General features: G+C 47.9%; 1 protein-coding gene across 1 annotated transcript in view; it reads right to left on the bottom strand.

Moving 5' to 3' along the window:
- Window positions 1-3,263: 3,263 nt before the first annotated feature.
- Window positions 3,264-20,447, bottom strand: part of LOC117500920 (tripartite motif-containing protein 35) — a 40,689-nt gene continuing 23,505 nt past the window's right edge. The window contains exons 5-6 of the mRNA XM_034159707.1: window positions 14,442-14,560; window positions 3,264-3,889 (exon numbers count right to left, since the gene is read on the bottom strand). Of these exons, the coding sequence (XP_034015598.1) occupies window positions 3,321-3,889; window positions 14,442-14,560 (688 nt within the window). The 3' untranslated portion in view covers window positions 3,264-3,320. The remainder of the gene's footprint in view (window positions 3,890-14,441; window positions 14,561-20,447) is intronic.

Raw genomic sequence — 20,447 nt, forward strand, 5'->3', positions numbered from 1 at the left:
GAGCGTCCGATGGGCGGGACAAAGCCCAGCATTTATCCAATGACTCGTCTCGTTTCGCTGCAGTCTTTGTGTCGCTACTGTTTAAAGCACTGTGAAGCTGCGGGAATGAGTGAGAGGAAAGCTGCCATGGGACGGGAAGGTGGGGGGCGCCGCTCTGCCGTAACGTAACGTAACCACGAACCCCCCCCCACCCCGTTTTTTTTTTGACCGTTTTTTTTTCCGCACGGTCGAGCCGCCCCCCCCCCCCCCCCCCCCTGCGATGCCGCCCCGGGCGGTTGCCCGGTCGGCCCGCCTCCAGGATCGCCCCTGCAAGCCACTGTCAGGAGCAGCAACAATACCAGCTGGGAAGCAGTTGGTAAAGAGAGGTCCACCTGGAGACTCCTCATCCAGGAGTGGATCACTGTGAACAGCTCAAGTCTCCTTTGAATCTTAGACTCAAAGACAGTGGATGACAATGACAATCATCTTCAGTCCTGATTGATAATCAAGATGGAGGCATTATTTTGAGCCTGAGAAAAAATGAGATGGGATGGGCAAGTGTAAGTTCTTGAAGCTGTAAAAAGTCACTGAAGGTACAAAAGCACAGAGTGAGGAGCATTCTTCTAGAAACATAACTCTGACGTGAGCTTTAAAGATCCTGATGAGTCCAGCCTGGTGACACCAGCTGAAACAAACAGCAAAGTCCACCTATGGACATCAGTCAGACTGCAGAGGACCACCACTGGATCAATATGTGAATGTAGAAACGTTGATGTGGCTTACACAACTTGAATTTGACATGTCGATATGATGTACAGTTCGGATATCATCAGTTGCTTTTTACTTTCCAAATTTGAGTGAGACTTGTGTTCCTCAGCACCACTCAGGGTTCCAGAACTTTATTGTTACTGGAAGCAACACATGAAATTGAGCTTATCAACACTCAGCAAAGGTGCAACTGAAAAAAAAAAAAACCAACACTCACCAGCCACTTTATTAGGCACATGCACTCAATTACTTGTTAACACAAACAGCTAATCAGCCAATCACGTGGCAGCAACTCAGTGCATTTAGTCATCTAGATGTGGTGAAGACGACTTGTTGAAGTTCAAACCATGCATCAGAAAGAGGATTTAAGTGACTTTGAACGTGGCGTGGTTGTTGGTGCAGACAGACTGGTCTGAGTGTTTCAGCAATTTCAATTTCAATTTACTTTTATTTATATAGCACCAAAGTTGCCTCAAGGTGCTTCACAGAAGTAAGGTCTAACCTTACCAACCCCCAGAGCAAGAACACAGGTGACAGTGCTAAGAAAAAAAGCTCCCTCTGATGATTTAAGGAAGAAACCTCAAGCAGACCAGACTCAGAGGGGTGACCTTCTTCTTGGGCCATGCTACCAACACAATTTACACAGAAACGGCTGATCTGCTGGGATTTACACACACAACCTTCTCCAGGTTTATAGAGAATAGTCCAAAAGAGAAGATATCCAGTGAGTGACAGTTATGTGGAGGAATATGCCTTGTTGATGTCAGAGGTCAGAGGAGAATGGGCAGACTGGTTTAGTGGACAGACTGGTTGAATGGACAGACTGGTTTAGTGGACAAATTAATTGAATGGTTGACTGTGTGATGAATGTCAATATGGACCAACATCTCTGAGGAACGTTTCCAACACCTTGTTGAATCTCTGCCACAAAGAATTAAGGCAGTTCCGAAGGCCACATGGGGTCTGACCCAATAGTAGCAAGGTGTACCTAATAAAGTGGCCGGTGACTGTGTTTCCCTGTTAAACAACAAAGCAGCAACAATGCTGAGTTAAATCACTCAGAGTGCGACAGTGAACGAGATACGAGGGTTGTCTGAAAAGGTCGGCCTCCTCCCTGATTATTTTAATAACAAACAACACATTGACATGAATCACGTCTACTTAAATCCTCCAGTGCTGATACTTCTCCAAGTCGCCACCTTCTCTTTCCACACACTCGCACATCCTGTCAGTGATGAAGTCTTGCATCTTGTACACGGCTGTGCACAGCTGCTTGCACCTCTGCATCATCAGGGTGTCTCCGCCCCTTCAAGTCGGAGGGCATTAAATGCAGACTGTACTACGGGTGCAGTAAGATTTGAGCTGCTGCAACGCATCCTGTGTTTGTTGACTCGTGTCTTAATGAGTGAGTTAAGATATGAGTCTTTTCCAGGACGAACCCGCTTCAAGCATGTGCAGCTTTTGCAAAGCATCCACATATGGGTCAGAGTTAAGAGTGTTACTGTGTTCCAAAATCTCTGTGAGGACTATGACATCACACCCACACGTGATGCTGTTCATCTGTGGCGGTTATGGAGCGCCCCCTGTGGGCCTGGTCATGCAGACTTCCTGGATTTTTACCCTTCAAACTCCTCCAACCTCCTGATTGTATAGAGACAAGACCACAGACATCATTAGTCTGTTAGTTTGTTGTCTGTGTGACAGCGTTTGAAAAGAGGTGTCATTTGATTTAAAGTGGTGATTCGTTTTGAAGTTATTAATTCCGGTCGGACTCTAACGTGACTCGGCAGAGAGCGGCGCAGCGTTTGGAGCTGTGCCAACGGAACGCAGGACAATTCTCGTTGCTTGTCTGCAACACGACAAGAGTCCCAGTTAGTGACTTTAAGCCACAGTAAAGTGACTCACAATTGACATATTTTAATGGCTTTGAGAGGGGATAAGAAGCAGAGTTGCCACTTCTGAAAAGCCAAAAAAGCACTGCTTTGTTGCTGCAGAGCCACTGCACAAGTGGTTGATTACAGACCCGCTGCAGTGTCTATAATCAGTGTAGAGAAATGATCATTTTCCTGACAAACACCCTCAAAAACAACAGCTGCTCTGAAGGACTGATAAGGGAATCGTTAAGGAAAAAGGCTGCTGATGTCAGTGGATCAAATAATTTCTTAACGATTCTGGAAAAGAACCGGTTCCTGATACCCATCCTTAGTGTACAATGTAATATTTTTTGTCTGTGACTGCTGTGTGCACGTGTTACGTTGAAAGTGATTCTGCTCAGGTGAAAATGGTTTAGTGCAGCAACGGACAGTCAGTAAAGGTTTATTCTTGTGACAGTTTCACTTTGATGTCTTGCTTGTTGAAATAGTGGTGCTGGAGGCAGAACTTTTCAGTCGACCCTGGTCAATCTCTCCAAAAGCTGAGTGAGAAGATGATAATGAGAAGAAAAACACCACAGCAGGTCGTACTGTATGAGCTGTATAAGTGAAGAGCGGATATGTTTGCGTGTGGTTAACAGCTGCTGGATATTTCTGAAAACATGACATTGTTCTGTTGGCATCTGATGAACACACACGGTGTCACTCCAAGCTAACAGTCACCTTCCCAGCGGCAATCTTCAGTGGGTGTTGGGAACATGTGGTGGACAGGTAGGGCTTCAGGGTGCCGCTCCACTGGTTTTTAAACCTGTAGATCAGGCTGTTGTCATTGGTGTCGAAGAAGGTCAAAGAACCTCGTTCCCAGTCCAGCTGAATCCGGACTCTCCGCGGCCGCCGCCTCAGTTTTAGCGGACTGTTGTGGCCAGGGGATGCACGGTACTCTCCAGACGAGAGGGACACAATCCACAAGCCACTACTGGGTTCTGTGTTTGTGTTCAGTGTCACACTTGGATCCAGATTGGTGTCAGACCACGGCTTTCTGTGGACCATCTCACTTGCCACGCCCAGAGCCCACTGGCTGTTTTCACCCACCTCCACCTCCCAGCTGTGTCTTCCTGAGGTGTAACCTTCTGATCCCAGGATGCTCGGTGGGGACACAAACCTCTCTGGATTGTCTGGAAGAGTCTGCTCCTCACAGATGTACACCCTGGACAGGTCACGTGACATGCCTAAACACGCCGATGCCGTGTTAGGGTCCAGGGTGACCGGAACTGGGGACAGAGAAAGATGAAAACAGAGGAGCAGAACTCAAATCAAACAAATAACCAAATAAGACAAAGACATGTTTAATAAAAGACAGAACACATGAACTGCAAGTGAAAACAGTAAACTTATAGTGGTGCCGCTCAGCTCAGACTTCCATAATAACTGTGCATTTTGTGATGCAAGCAAAGAATAGTCAAAGGTATTTCAAATAAAACTGGACATTTCAATTCAATTTAATTTCATTTATATCACACCAAATCACAACAGAGTTGCCGCAAGGTGCTTAACACAAATAAGGTCTAACCTGACTAACCCCCAGAGCAACAGTGGTAAGAAAAAACTCCCTCTGAGGAAGAAACCTCAAGCAGACCAGACTCAAAGGGGTGACCCTCTGCTTGGGCCATGATACAGACACAAATTACAGAACAAATATACAGGAAATGCTGTTGGTGCACAGGACAGGAGGGTCTCCAGCACAAATATCACACCCACCTCTGGATGGAGCTGCACCTTAAACAGAGAGAAAAAACAGAATCAGGCATCAGAAAGACAAGAAATACAGTATAATCTGTCAGCATTAAACAACAAGAAAAACAGAGAAATACTAAAGTGACATTGAGCCATCATGAATGTTCAGTAGCAGCCATTTGTTGAAATGAAAACTTAAAGATGCTCTAATCATATTGAAAACGACACCACATTATTTGTCTGATCACAGAGATTCTAAAATGCTATAGTTTGGACTATTTATGACTGAATGTTCAGGAGTTATGGGGTGAAAACAGCAAAAAGGATGACAAAGGTCAATTTCAGTTTGTACAGGGGTCAAAGGTTAAAGTTGCTCTAATTTTGGTGAAAAAAAAGGTGTAAATTATTGGTTGAGTTAATAGCATTTTAAAAAGGAATAGTTTGGCCCATGTATCATGCTTAGTTATCATGTTACAGGGAAACATATGTCACATGTTATAGAATCCAATAGATGTCGACCTTGTTTGACCTTTACCTTGCAGAGCAAACATTCAACACAGTCAAAACTATTCCATTTATTAATTCTATTAACCAATAATTTGCATCACTTTTTAACCAAAATGAGAGCAACTTTAACCTTTGACCCCTGTACAAACTGAAATTGACCTTTGTCTTTTGTCACCGTTTTTGCTGTTTTTTTTACCCCATAACTCCAGAAGATTCAGTCACATCATCCACACTAGACCTCTGTGGGATCTTTATGAACAGACAAATAATGTAGTACTGTTGATACTATTCAATACCAACATATCTGCTGCCTTGGAAAGACCGATGACAGCTCCCTGGAGGACTCCAGCAACCTCAAAGACACTAAATCTCAACTTAGCACCTGGCTCAAGGTCATTGACGCCAGTCAGCCGCTAAGACGCTTCAAGGTGTAGTGCCTTCAGTATGGCATCGTACACAGACTGCAATGGCCATTTCTACTGTACGACTTTCCCATGTCACAAGTGGAAGCAATGGAGAGGCTCTGCAGGAAAGTTCTCAATAATGCCTTTAGCTCAGTGAACCTGTACAGCAAGTCTTCCAAGCTCTGCTTACCAGTTTCATCAGTGGCAGAAGAATTTAAAGCCACCAAGGCAAGACCAGTCAGCACACTGCTCCTGTTCAATGATGGGAAAGTCAGACACTGTTGTGTGGGCCGCTGAAGAGGAGGTACTGCTGGCCCACCACCACCAGTCGGCACCCTGCTTGGAGTGCGGGCTTCAAGCATGAGAGGGCGCCGAGACAACAGAGAGTGACAGCTGTCACTCATTTACACCAGCTGTCACCAATCACCACCGTCCCTACAAAAGCCGGATTATTACTCCACCTCCTCGCCGAGAAATCAGCTACCGTCTAAGGTAATCTTCTCTGCTGTGATTATTGTTTGATCTAACATTGTTCTGTGTGCAGCCGTGTTCCTGCGGGCTCTGTCTGAAGCTGGATTGGCGGATAGTGGGAGGGCGACGTTCGTCGCCTCTCACTCCATCCAGGGACGAGACTAACAGGAGCTGCACGGGTGAAATTGTTTCTGGAGGTGGAGGTTTTCCCTCCTTGAAGATCTGTAGGTGAAGGAGTACTGGGTGTGTGGATACACACTCACCATTAACTGTTTTTCATCTTCTGCCAGCAGTACCAGGGTCTGCAACAGAAGACGGTGACCACCTGGGGACTCAGGACTTGGCGGCTCCAGTGTTCTTCAGGCCGTTGGTGGTGGAAGCTGTGTGGGTCCCAGCTCTTCGATCGCCAGAGGTCTCCTATCTTCGAGCCTGCCCGCACGTCACCTTGTGTTTAATTGGCATTATATCTTTGTCTGTATCCAGTTGTGCGTTTCACAACATTAAATTGTTACTCTTTGTCTTATCCATTGTCCGTTCATTTGCGCCCCCTTGTTGCGGGTCCGTGTTACGACACCTTCCCAACAGGGTTTCTCGGCCATTCGTCATGGATCCCGAGGGGCGTCAACCACAGCTTGAACAGCCAATGGGAGAACAAGGAGCACAGGCGTCAGCAGGAGGCGTGGTAAGTGATCTGCAGCAAATCCTTACCGCTTTCACCGCTCAGTTAAATCTGGTAGCCGAGCAGAATGCAGTCCTCAATCGGAGGGTGGAGGCTCTCACCGCCAGAGTGGAAGCGCGCGACTCGAGCGCTGCTGCAGTGACTCCTCCTGCTGGCTCTGGGCCACAGACAGACGTTCCACTGGCCGTTCAACAAACCCCCCCACCGTCCCCTGAAGCTTACATAAGCCCTCCAGAACCGTACAGAGGCTGTGTCGAAATGTGCGCAGACTTCTTAATGCAGTGTTCGCTCGTTTTTGCACAGCGTCCAGTTATGTACGCATCAGATGCCAGCCGGGTGGCTTATGTGATTAATTTGCTTCGAGGTGAGGCACGCGCCTGGGCTACGGCGCTTTGGGAACAGAATTCGTGGCTCCTGATGTCATACGCTGGGTTTGTATGGGAATTCAAACAGGTGTTTGATCATCCCAACAGAGGCGAGACCACCTCGAGCGTGCTGCTGTCAATGAGACAGGGGCGCCGGAGCGCAGCTGATTATGCAGTCGACTTCAAAATCGTGGCTGCGAGGTCCGGCTGGAATAATGTTGCGCTCCGCGCCGCCTTCGTAAACGGACTGTCTCCGGTCCTGAAGGAGCATCTGCTGGCTAAGGAGGAACCGCAAGATTTCGACGGGCTTATCAATTTGGTTGGTTGAATGAACACCATCGGGAGCAGGCTGGGGGGCGTGGTCAGGCTCAAGCCGTCCCTCTTTCCTCCGGGTCCGAAAGGGTGTCGTCGTCCCCACGTTCCACTGCCAGAGGGCTCCGTGTGACAACAGCTCCCCCTGCTGACGAAGCTATGGACACGAGCAGGGCCAAATTAAAATCAAATATCAGACAAAGGAGGCTGGCCCGCGGGGAGTGTTTTTTCTGTGGCTCTTGTGAGCACAGGTTAAAAGACTGCCCCAAACGATCAAACTCCAACGCCCATCCTTAGGAACTGGGTTAAGGGTGGGCCATAATATGTACATGGGGAAAACCCATAAATCAGCACGAATCCCAGTAACAATCCTGAGTGGGGATTTAACCCTTCACGCCCCAGCACTGGTAGACACGGGGTCAGAAGGGAATCTGCTGGATAGGAGATGGGCCAGGGAAGTAGGGCTTCCTCTGGTGGCTCTGCCTTCACCATTGAAGGTGCGAGCACTCGATGGCACTCTACTCCCGTTAATTACACATCAGACACAGCCCGTGACCTTGGTTGTGTCTGGGAATCACAGGGAGGAGATCGTGTTTTTTGTGACACCTTCTACCTCCCGAGTGATTCTGGGATTTCCATGGATGGTGAAGCACAATCCCCGGATTGATTGGCCGTCTGGGGTGGTGACGCAGTGGAGCGAAACCTGCCACCGGGAGTGTCTTGGATCCTCGGTTCCACCCGGAATCACAGCTAAAGAGGAGGTCAAAGTCCCCCCCAATCTGACGGCGGTGCCCGAGGTGTACCACGATCTTGCTGACGTCTTCAGCAAAGATCTGGCACTCACTTTTCCCCCGCACCGACCGTACGATTGTGCCATCGATTTGATTCCGGGCGCTGAGTACCCGTCCAGTAGATTGTACAACCTCTCACGTCTGGAACGCAAATCGATGGAGACCTACATCCGGGACTCCTTAGCTGCCGGGTTGATTCGGAACTCCACCTCCCCGATGGGTGCGGGTTTCTTTTTTGTGGGTAAAAAAGACGGCGGACTCCGTCCATGCATTGACTACAGAGGGCTGAACGAGATTATGGTTCGCAATCGATACCCGTTGCCCCTGTTGGATTCGGTGTTCACGCCCCTGCATGGAGCCAAAATGTTCACCAAACTAGATCTTAGGAATGCGTACCACCTGGTTCGGATCCGGAAGGGAGACGAATGGAAGACGGCATTCAACACCCCGTTAGGTCATTTTGAGTACCTGGTCATGCCGTTCGGCCTCACTAATGCCCCTGCGACGTTCCAAGCATTGGTTAATGACGTCTTGCGGGACTTCCTGCACCGGTTTGTCTTCGTATATCTGGATGATATACTCATCTTTTCTCCGGACCCTGAGACTCATGTCCAGCATGTACGTCAGGTCCTGCAGCGGTTACTAGAAAACCGGTTGTTTGTGAAGGGCGAGAAGTGTGAGTTCCACCGCACTTCTTTGTCCTTCCTGGGGTTCATCATCTCCTCCAACTCCGTCGCCCCGGATCCGGCCAAGGTTGCGGCGGTGAGAGATTGGCCCCAACCAACAAGCCGTAGGAAGCTGCAACAGTTCCTCGGCTTTGCAAATTTCTACCGGAGGTTCATTAAAGGTTACAGTCAGGTTGTTAGCCCCCTGACTGCCCTGACCTCCACTAAAGTCCCTTTCACCTGGTCGGATCGGTGCGAAGCCGCGTTTAGGGAGTTGAAACGCCGGTTTTCGTCTGCACCAGTTCTGGTGCAGCCTGATCCTACTCGCCAGTTCATAGTGGAGGTGGACGCCTCTGACTCAGGGATAGGAGCTGTTCTGTCCCAGAGCGGGGAGTCCAACAAGGTTCTCCATCCATGTGCCTACTTTTCCCGCAGGTTGACCCCCGCTGAACGCAACTATGACGTGGGCAATCGGGAACTCCTCACGGTGAAGGAGGCTCTTGAAGAGTGGAGACACCTGTTGGAGGGAGCTACGGTGCCTTTCACGGTTTTCACGGACCATCGGAACCTGGAGTACATCCGGACCGCCAAGCGGCTGAACCCCAGGCAAGCCCGCTGGTCCCTGTTCTTCGGACGCTTTGACTTCTGGATCACCTACCGTCCCGGGACTAGGAACCAACGATCCGACGCACTGTCCCAGGTGCACGAAGAGGAAGCCAAGGCCGAGTTGTCAGACCCCATCGAGACCATTGTTCCCGAGTCCACTGTCGTGGCCACCCTCACATGGGACGTGGAGAAGACCGTCCGGGAGGCCCTGGCAAGGAACCCGGGGAACGGTCCTAAGAACAGACTCTACGTCCCACCAGAAGCCAGGGCTGCCGTCTTGGACTTCTGCCACGGATCCAAGCTCTCCTGTCATCCCGGAGTGCGTAGGACCGTGGCAGTGGTCCAGCAGCGCTTCTGGTGGGCGTCACTGGAAGCCGACGTCTGGGATTATGTCCAGGCCTGTATCACCTGTGCTAGGGGCAAGGCGGATCATCATAAGATCAGGGGCCTCCTCCAGCCCCTGCCTGTGCCTCATCGCCCCTGGTCTCACATCGGCCTGGACTTTGTCACGGGCCTCCCGGCGTCCCAGGGCAACACCGTCATCCTGACGATAGTGGACCGGTTCTCCAAGGCGGCCCACTTCGTGGCCCTCCCGAAGCTCCCGACGGCCCAGGAGACAGCAGACCTCCTGGTCCACCATGTCGTGCGTCTGCACGGGATACCATCGGACATCGTTTCGGATCGTGGTCCCCAGTTCTCCTCGCAGGTCTGGAGGAGTTTTTGTAAGGAACTGGGGGCCACCGTGAGTCTCTCGTCCGGGTATCACCCACAGACGAACGGCCAGGCAGAGCGGGCGAACCAGGAGTTGGAACAGGCCCTCCGCTGCGTAACCTCCGCGCATCCGGCAGCTTGGAGTGACCATCTGGCCTGGATCGAGTACGCCCACAATAGCCAAGTCTCATCTGCTACCGGCCTCTCCCCTTTTGAGGCGTGTTTGGGGTATCAGCCCCCATTGTTCCCACTTGTGGAGGGAGAGGTCGGGGTCCCCTCGGTCCAGGCCCACCTGCGGAGGTGCCGCCGGGTGTGGCGCCTGTTCTGCCCTGTTGCTGGCCCGGACGAGGGCTAAGGCCCATGCAGATTGCCGGCGTTCCACGGCCCCTACATACCAGCCTGGGCAGGAGGTGTGGTTGTCAACTAAGGACATCCCACTGCAGGTTGAATCACAGAAACTCAAAGACCGGTTTATCGGACCTTTTTCTATAGTCAAGATCCTCAGCCCGGCCGCAGTGAAGCTGAAACTCCCAGCTTCACTGCGGATTCACCCAGTGTTTCATGTCTCCAGATTAAAACCATACTACGCCTCACCACGCTGCACCTCTGGACTCGTACCACCTCCTGCCCGTATCATCGACGGGGAGCCGGCATGGACTGTTCGTCGGCTCCTGGACGTCCGTCGGAAGGGCCGGGGTTTTCAGTATCTGGTGGACTGGGAGGGGTATGAACCCGAAGAACGCTCCTGGGTGAAGAGGAGCTTCATCCTGGACCCGGCCCTCCTGGCCGATTTCTACCGCCGACACCCGGACAAGCCTGGTCGGGCGCCAGGAGGCGCCCGTTGAGGGGGGGGTCCTGTTGTGTGGGCCGCTGAAGAGGAGGTACTGCTGGCCCACCACCACCAGTCGGCACCCTGCTTGGAGTGCGGGCTTCAAGCATGAGAGGGCGCCGAGACAACAGAGAGTGACAGCTGTCACTCATTTACACCAGCTGTCACCAATCACCACCGTCCCTACAAAAGCCGGATTATTACTCCACCTCCTCACCGAGAAATCAGCTACCGTCTAAGGTAATCTTCTCTGCTGTGATTATTGTTGGATCTAACATTGTTCTGTGTGCAGCCGTGTTCCTGCGGGCTCTGTCTGAAGCTGGATTGGCGGATAGTGGGAGGGCGACGTTCTTCGCCTCTCACTCCATCCAGGGACGAGACTAACAGGAGCTGCACGGGTGAAATTGTTTCTGGAGGTGGAGGTTTTCCCTCCTTGAAGATCTGTAGGTGAAGGAGTACTGGGTGTGTGGATACACACTCACCATTAACTGTTTTTCATCTTCTGCCAGCAGTACCAGGGTCTGCAACAGAAGACGGTGACCACCTGGGGACTCAGGACTTGGCGGCTCCGGTGTTCTTCAGGCCGTTGGTGGTGGAAGCTGTGTGGGTCCCAGCTCTTCGATCGCCAGAGGTCTCCTATCTTCGAGCCTGCCCGCATGTCACCTTGTGTTTAATTGGCATTATATCTTTGTCTGTATCCAGTTGTGCGTTTCACAACATTAAATTGTTACTCTTTGTCTTATCCATTGTCCGTTCATTTGCGCCCCCTGTTGCGGGTCCGTGTTACGACACCTTCCCAACAGACACATCAGTAAGTCCATCAGATGTGGCAGAAAATGGAAGCAGTGTCGGACGCAGAAGCATATTGGAGGAACCAAGAGAGTGTCTGCGCGGTCTGCTAAGGTCACATGGGCCTTGGGAATTACATCATCAGGAGCTGGTGCAAGGCCATCACTGAAGATAAGAGACAGCTCGTGACCCAGAGGGTCTGAGAAGCTACAGAAGAGGATCTCCAAGTGAAAGCAGTGGGGCTTGCTTCTCAGGGACAATGGATGAGTGGGAACAAGCTTTTGAGTGACCGCTGTCCTGGAAGGAGCTCTGGGGCACTGACCAAGGCAAGCTGTCCTTCCTGCTATGAGCTGACCCTTTGCCAACACCAAGTAATCTAAAAAATATGGGGGAAGGAGAAAGATCCATCAGTGTGCCGCAACATTTTGTACATTGAACCACATCTTAGCAGGATGTCCAAAAGCACTGGCAGAAGGCTGTTACAGATGGAGACATGACCGAGTTCTGGCAGAAATCCCCCAATGGTTGGAAGTGCAGAGAGTCAGCCAACAGCAGCAGGTCACCCCCTCCTGCAGCCACCAATTCCCAACGCCAAGGTAACCAGGCTCCCAGGATGAAGGCAGCGGCCAAGAACCCACCATCCATTCTGCAGTGTGCAACTGACTGGGAGATGCAGGTGAGCTTGAAACGTCTTTCCGCAAGATGTGGCAGCAACCTCGCTTCGTCCCAACATGGTTTTAATATCCAGGAGCACAAAGACCATCTTAGTAGAACATACCATGCCTCGGGAAGACAGGCTGGCTAGTTCATACCAACTGAAACAAGCCAAGTAGGACTTGCTCGACGATGTTCTCACCAAAGGATGGCACCCAGCCATTTTTCCCATTGAGGTTGGCTGCTGAGGCTTCCCAGCAGCATCACTGTGCCATTTCCTGCAGAAAACCGGTTTAGAGCCAAAGCAGTTGAGGATGGCCATCAGAGAAGTTGCCCTGGCAGCTGAAGCCAGCTCAAGATGGTTATGGTTGAATAGCGGTCACAGTTGGAACCCTTCTGCAGCTGAAGGCTGACCGCTCTTTGCTGCCCCACTGAGGCAAAGCGTACAAGTTAACCGGCAAAATGTTAGTGAACCTGAGATACCTGCTGATGATGCAGGGGGGTTCTCAACAGTGTGGGTTTTCAGACCCCTCCATTTAGGAAGTCCACCAGATGGATATTGTCTCACATATCTTAGTAGCTCCTGCATTTTCTGCTTTTCACAAAGCATTTTAATGTTCACCTCAACTTCAGCACGACTGGAGCAGTTTTCAATTTTACATTTTGAGGGTGGTGGCCAAGTGGTTAATGCGCTTGGTTTCAGTGCAGAAGGTTCTGGGTTCAAATCCCACCCCTGCCACATTTCTCCATGTAATGTGGAGTTGCGTCAGGAAGGGCATCCGGCATAAAATTTGTGCCAATTCAACATGCAGATCCACCTTGGATTTGCTGTGGCGACCCCGAGTACAAACAAGGGAGCAGCCGAAGGGACTTACTTATATTTTGAAGAATGACTGCGGGGTGACATGCTGAAAATTCATGATGGCCCAACATCCAACTATATTTTAAATATCTTTGGCTACATCTGTACCAAATCTGGTGCTTTTATCACAAAATGTACTTTTTTTTTTTTTTTTGCTATGCTGCCCCACTAATAGTGTTTTCATGCTCAAAGTGCTTTATGGTGATGCCTCACATTCACCCATTCACACACATACAGCGTCTTCACGTAATCACCCAGCTTTCATTTCTTCTTATGATTCGTCCATGCAGACCAATGCTTGTGGTGGTTTACCTGCATCTCTTTCTCCAGCCTCCTATGGATTTGGTTGCTTGACAAGTCAGTTAACTGTTCCTCACCAACAGAGACATCCCAGGGGCGTGGCATGTGTGTTCCTGGGACTGCACTCTTCTGGACAGAGACCTCTGATGTTGCTCCTGGAATCTGCTGGAGCCTCTCTTCCAGTTTGGGGGTTACAGCTCCTCGTGCTCCTGTTACCACAGGGACCACTTTGGACATTACCTTCCACATCTGCTCCAGTTGTTCCTTCAGCTCTTGGTACGTCTCTATTTTTTCATGCTCTTTCTTTCTGATGTTGCTGTTGGCTGGGATTGACACATTGATCATTTTCTTTGGGAGGGGAGCTGCCGGGATCAGATCCTCTGTGTCGTCCTTTAGGCCGGACTTTTCTAGCCACTGGTAGGTCTTCTTGATGTCAGCCACGTCCTCTATCTGTCGATGGTACATCCTGTGGAGGGGCTTGGTCTTCCATGATATATATATATATATCTATATATATATAGATATATATATATAGATATATATATATATATATCTATATCTATATATATATATATCTATATCTATATATATATATCTATATCTATATATATATATATATATATCTATATCTATATATATATCTATATCTATATATATATATATATATATATATATATATATATATATATATAGATATATCTATATATATATATATCTATATATATATATATATATATAGATATAGATATATATCTATCTATCTATATCTATATCTATATATATATATCTATATCTATATCTATATCTATCTATATATATATATATATATCTATATCTATATCTATATCTATATCTATATATATATATATATATATATCTATATCTATATCTATATCTATATATATATATCTATATCTATATCTATATCTATATCTATCTATATATATATATCGTGATTGTTATAAAACAATAAGCAATGTGTAAACATCCACGGGGAAGACCACTTTTGAAGAGCAGACTGTGATCCAAAAAGAGGCTTGTATTTGTCTGTACACTAACAAGACAAGTAATTCTGGCTTTTATAAGAAAGTGTTTTGTTTTCTAAGTAGAAACATGGCAAAGTTTTGAAGCAGTTTTAACTTACAGTACTGGATGATACTCTGCATCTTGTCCCAGACACGGTGCTGCAGACAGCCGTGGTGTTTGGCCACATCCACCAATGCTTCATATTCATCTCCAGGCTCCTTGATTCTGCGCCGAACCCTGTGACGATCAGCAGAGCTGATTTGAGGGTTTATGAAATGTGCCTGTGTATCTTACAAATGTTATTCAGACTTATGTGCCAAAACATGTCCTGCAGGCTCAGGAAGCAGCTTTACTCTGTGCTTCTTGGGTTATGAAGAAGTCAGCAAGTCGTACAGCTTTTGTTTTCAAAACCTGCTTATTTAGGGTCTGCTGCTTTCTCTGCCCCTGACCAAGGTAGCGTCTCTACATCTAGAGTTGGTCCCAGGGCTCTGGTCTGTGGCTGACCACTGCTCTCAGTGGTTGAACTTTGTCTAACTGCAGTTAGGATGTTTAAATGCAGAGGACAGTTTTCACTGTGAGTCCATTTATGTGCCTTGACAATAAAGGGCCCTTCTTTTCATCATCTTCTTGCCTGCTCCTGCCAGATGGACAGATTATGTGAAATTTTTTAAAATGAAGTTTAAAATATCTCTTTTCTGGAATTTAAAAAGAGTTCATTCTATTTTTTCTGTTGGCTGATCCTGGTTTTGTTTGGGTTCACGACAGTGGATCCTGTTTGGATCCACATACAGATTTTATTTTTATGTTGATACCAATGTTGATTAATTGTGATTTAAAATTTTTATGTGCACTTTTGTTTTTATTTCTCTGGTTATTGCATGTCTTTCTGATGTGATTTGTTGTTAAGAACAAGCACAAACTGAACAGTGCCTGCAGTGGACTCAGACGCCACTACAGTGCCACTACTGTTAGATCTCAGCGCTGCGTTTGACACCGCGGACCATGGTATATTATTGGATATGCTTGAGAACCACTTTGGGATCATGGAAATAGCCTCTTGTGGTTGACATCCTACTTAAGTAGTTGCTCTCAGTGTGTCTTGTACAATAACATGTTGTCAGATCTCATCCCAGGAAATACACGGTCCCACAAGGGTTCATGCTCTTCTCCCTTTATATAGTGCCCCTAGGACAGAAATTGTGAAGCTATGGGATTACTTTTCACTGTTATGCTGATGACACTCAGCTGTATGTGTTGATAACTGCAGGAAATATCACAGACATGAAGACTTTAGAGGATTGCCTGACTTCAGTGAAAAGCTGGATGTTGAGTTACTTATTGCTTTTAAATTCAGACAAGACTGAAATGATGGTCCTGGGTCCTGTGAGACATAATTTGAACAGCTAACAGTAAACCTAGATTTGTGTGTAATACAGTAGTGTTCAGAATAATAGTAGTGCTATGTGACTAAAAAGATTAATCCAGGTTTTGAGTATATTTCTTATTGTTACATGGGAAACAAGGTACCAGTAGATTCAGTAGATTCCCATTGCTATATTGGATGATGTTGAAATTGAGGATGGCCCAGTGGTTGTTCCAGCTATAGCAAAGATTTTGTGTCTGCTACCTACAACCCGCGTGGAATGTCTCAAACCTACACCTACTTCTAGGCATCTTATATATGCTACTCTGGAACCACCCCTAAATCCAAACAGTTCAACTGTCAACCCCACTGAGGTCCTTAGACTGGGTCTCATTAACATAAGATCACTGTCCTCAAAATCATTGTTGATCAATGATCTAATTATTGATCATCACTTAGATATGATTGGGCTATGTGAAACCTGACTTAAACCTACAGCTGTCCTCCCCTTAAATGAGGCCTGCCCATTAGCATATACATTTAGTCACGTCCCTCGTGATGTGAAGCAAGGCGGGGGTGTTGCTGTTTTTTTTATAAATTTAGGTTTAGCTTATTAGCTGTTGGGGGTCACAAATATCACTCATTTGAGCATCTGATTCTCCGCTCTGCTCAGGATATTATGCACTGTCAAGGTCAGAAGAATAAAAATCAGTCGTATTACTTTGTCACTGTATATAGGCCTCCTGGCCCATATTCTGAATTCTTAGATGAATTTGGTACGTTCATCTCTAACTTGTCAACTAGTGTACATAACATTCTGATCATTGGTGACTTTAACATTCATATAAATAAGCTTTCTGATCCTCTCTGCAAATCATTTATGGAAATTGTGGATGCATTAGGATTTCGGCAATGCATTCGGGATTCGACGCACATTAGTGGAAATACCCTGGATCTGGTTCTCGCACGTGGTATTGCTGTCACGAATATTGACTTCATGCCTATTGCATCAGTGGTCTCTGATCACTCACTTATTAAGTTTACAGTTTCACTGCCGTGTTTAGCGGAACAACAACCTTATATATCATTACGGTGATGCATCAACTCCTCAACTAAGACTGAACTCAAAGCTAGGCTGCCTGATGTCTTAGCTTCACATCTGGCAAATACCCAGTCAGTAGACAGACTTGTGGATAGTTTAAACTCAGTGCTCAAAACTACATTCAACATGATTGCACCACCTGTGTTACAACCACGCTCCCCCAAATCACAGTCACCTTGGTTCAATGATTATCTGTGTGACCTCAAGCATAAAGCAAGAGGTCCAGAACGGAAATGGCGTAGTTCAAAATGAGAAGTATTCCACCTTGCGTGGTGTGATGCTATCTTAGTCTATAAGCATGCATTACTGGCTACAAAGTGGACCTACTACTCTAATTTGATCAACAAAATCAAACATAACTCAAAGTTCTTGTTCGACACGGTGGCAACACTTGCATGGACAACCACCTGTAGTTCGCGCTCCTTTTACACCACGAGATTTCCTGGATTACTTTGGGAAGAAAATAGAAGACATCAGGTTAAACATATCCATCCATCCATCCATTTTCTTCCGCTTTATCCGGAGTCGGGTCACGGGGGCAGCAGCTCAAGCAAAGCCGCCCAGACCTCCCGATCCACACCCCTCCCCCAGCTCCTCCGGGGGAACCCCAAGGCGTTCCCAAGCCAGCCGAGAGATATAGTCCCTCCAGCATGTCCTGGGTCTTCCCCAGGGCCTCCTCCCAATGGGACATGCCCGGAACACCTCTCCAGCGAGGCGTCCAGGGGGCATCCACAAAAGATGCCCAAGCCACCTCAACTGACTCCTTTCGACGTGGAGGAGCAGTGGCTCAACTCCGAGCTCCTCCCGAGTGACCGAGCTCCTCACCCTATCTCTAAGGGAGTGCCCAGCCACCCTACGGAGGAAACTCATCTCGGCCACTTGTACTCGCGATCTCGTTCTTTCGGTCATGAGCCAAATCTCATGACCATAGGTGAGGATCGGAACGTAGATCGATCGGTAAATCGAGAGCTTTGCCCCCCTACTCAGCTCTCTCTTCACCGCAACGGTCCGATACAACGACCACATCACTGCAGATGCTACACCGATCTGTCTATCTATCTCACTCTCCATCCGTCCCTCACTCGTGAACAAGACCCCGAGATACTTAAACTCCTCCACTTGAGGCAAGGACACTCCACCGACCTGAAGAGGGCAAAGCACCCTTTTCTGGTCGAGAACCATGGCCTCAGATTTGGAGGTGCTGATTTTCATCCCGGACGCTTCACACTCGGCTGCAAACCGCCCCAGTGCACGCTGAAGGTACTGATTTGATGAAGCCAACAGAACCACATCGTCCGCAAACAGCAGAAGAGATTCTGTGGTTTCCAAACCAGACCCCCTCTACACCCTGGCTGCGCCTAGAAATTCTGTCCATAAAAATAATGAACAGAACCGGTGACAAAGGGCAGCCCTGGCGGAGGCCAACGTGCACTGGAAACAGGTTTGACTTACTACAATGCGAACCAAGCTCCTGCTGCGGTCGTACAGGGACCGGATAGCCCTTAGCAAAGGACCCTGGACCCCGTACTCCTGGAGCACTCCCCACAGGGTGCCCCGAGGGACACGGTCGAACGCCTTCTCCAGATCCACAAAACACATGTCGACTGGTTGGGCGAACTCCCATGAACACTCGAGCACCCGATGGAGCATGTAGAGCTGGTCCAGTGTGCCGCGACCAGGACGAAAACCACACTGCTCCTCCTGAATTCGAGGTTTGACCATCGGTCGAATTCTCCTCTCCAGTACTCTGGAATAGACCTTACCGGGGAGGCTGAGGAGTGGGATCCCCCTATAGTTGGAACACACCCTCCGGTCCCCCTTCTTAAACAGAGGGACCACCACCCCGGTCTGCCAATCCAGAGGCACTGTCCCCGATCGCCACACAATGTTGCAGAGGCGTGTCAACCAAGACAGTCCCACAACATCCAGAGACTTAAGGTACTCAGGACGGATTTCATCCACCCCAGGAGCCTTGCCACCGAGGAGCTTTCTAACCACCTCGGTGACTTTGACCTGGGTAATGGATGAGTCCGCCTCTGAGTCCCCAGTCTCTGCTTCCTCTTCGGAAGACGTGACGATGGGATAAACATATTAAGGCATGCCTTAATCCAGCCACTACACCCTGCTATTGATGTGGGCGCCACTACTGAGGTATTACCTAGATTTACAGAATTTGATAGTATCTCACTAGGCGTGCTGACGAAACTCGTAATGTCAACACAACCTGTTTATTTGATCCTATACCAACAAAACTCTTTAAGGACCTGTGGTCCACTCTTGGGCCGACTGTGCTGGAAATGATTAATCTTTCTTTAACTTCTGGATCTGTTCCTAAATGTTTCAAATCTGCAGTGATTAAACCATTACTTAAGAAACCTAATCTTGACCCCAGTGTATTGACAAATTATCGGCTGATATCAAATCTATCATTTTGCTCTAAAACTCTGGAATAAGTGGTTTCACTGCAGTTCATGGACTATCTTACTGAGAATAATCTCTTTGAGCCACTGCAGTCTGCTTTTAGAAAATATCATTCCACAGAGACGGCTCTCACTAAAGTGGTGAATGATCTTCTGCTTACAATGGATTCGGACACCACTACGGTTCTGTTGCTGTTAGATCTCAGTGCTGCATTTGATACAGTGGATCATCATATTCTACTTGATAGGCTGGAAAATCATTCTGGGATTACTGGGAGTGCCCTTGCATGGCTGACGTCATACTTGTCCAGTCGTTCTCACTGTGTTTTGTACAGTAACACTACCTCTAACCTTAGTGACATGAAATTTGGGGTTCCACAGGGGTCTGTCTTAGGCCTCCTGCTTTTCTCCCTTTATATAGCACCCCTTGGGCACATATTGTGGCGTTTTGGGATTACCTTTCACTGCTATGCAGATGATACTCAATTATACATGCCGATAACTGCTGGTAATCTCGTTCACATAAAATCCTTAGAAGATTGCCTTGCAGCAGTGACAAGTTGGATGTCTAGAAACTTCCTACTTTTAAAATCTGATAAGACTGAAATGATGGTTCTTGGTCCAGTGAGACATCGGCATCAATTTGACCAGTTAACGCTCAGCCTCGGCTCATGTGTCATACATCACACTGACAAAGTGAGGAACCTTGGGGTAATTTTTGCTCCTTCGTTGTCCTTTGGCCTCCACATTAGAAATATTACTAGGACTGCTTTCTTCCACCTGCAAAATATAGCGAAGATTCATCCCATCCTGTCTATGGCTGATGCTGAGACCCTGATCCATGCATTTATCTCTTCTAGATTGGACTACTGCAATGTTCTATTTTCTGGTTTACCGCAGTCTAGCATTAGGGCTCTCCAATTGATTCAAAATGCTGCAGCCAGACTTTTGACACGAAGCAAAAAGTACAACCACATTACACCCATTTTGGCGTCTCTTCACTGGCTTCCTGTCCCAGTGAGATCAGATTTTAAGGTTCTGCTACTAACCTATAAAATTATTCATGGACTGGCACCTTACTACCTAGCTGACCTAATTAAACCTTACGTACCGGACTTGGCTTTACGTTCTCAGGGTGCAGGACTACTTTGTGTCCCTAAGGTGAATAAGACGTCTGTGGGTCACAGAGCTTTCTCTTATCATGCCCCTGTTCTGTGGAATGATCTCCCTGCATCAATA

Source organism: Thalassophryne amazonica, chromosome 19 (assembly GCF_902500255.1).
Source record: "Thalassophryne amazonica chromosome 19, fThaAma1.1, whole genome shotgun sequence".
Classification (NCBI taxonomy): Eukaryota; Metazoa; Chordata; class Actinopteri; order Batrachoidiformes; family Batrachoididae; genus Thalassophryne; species Thalassophryne amazonica.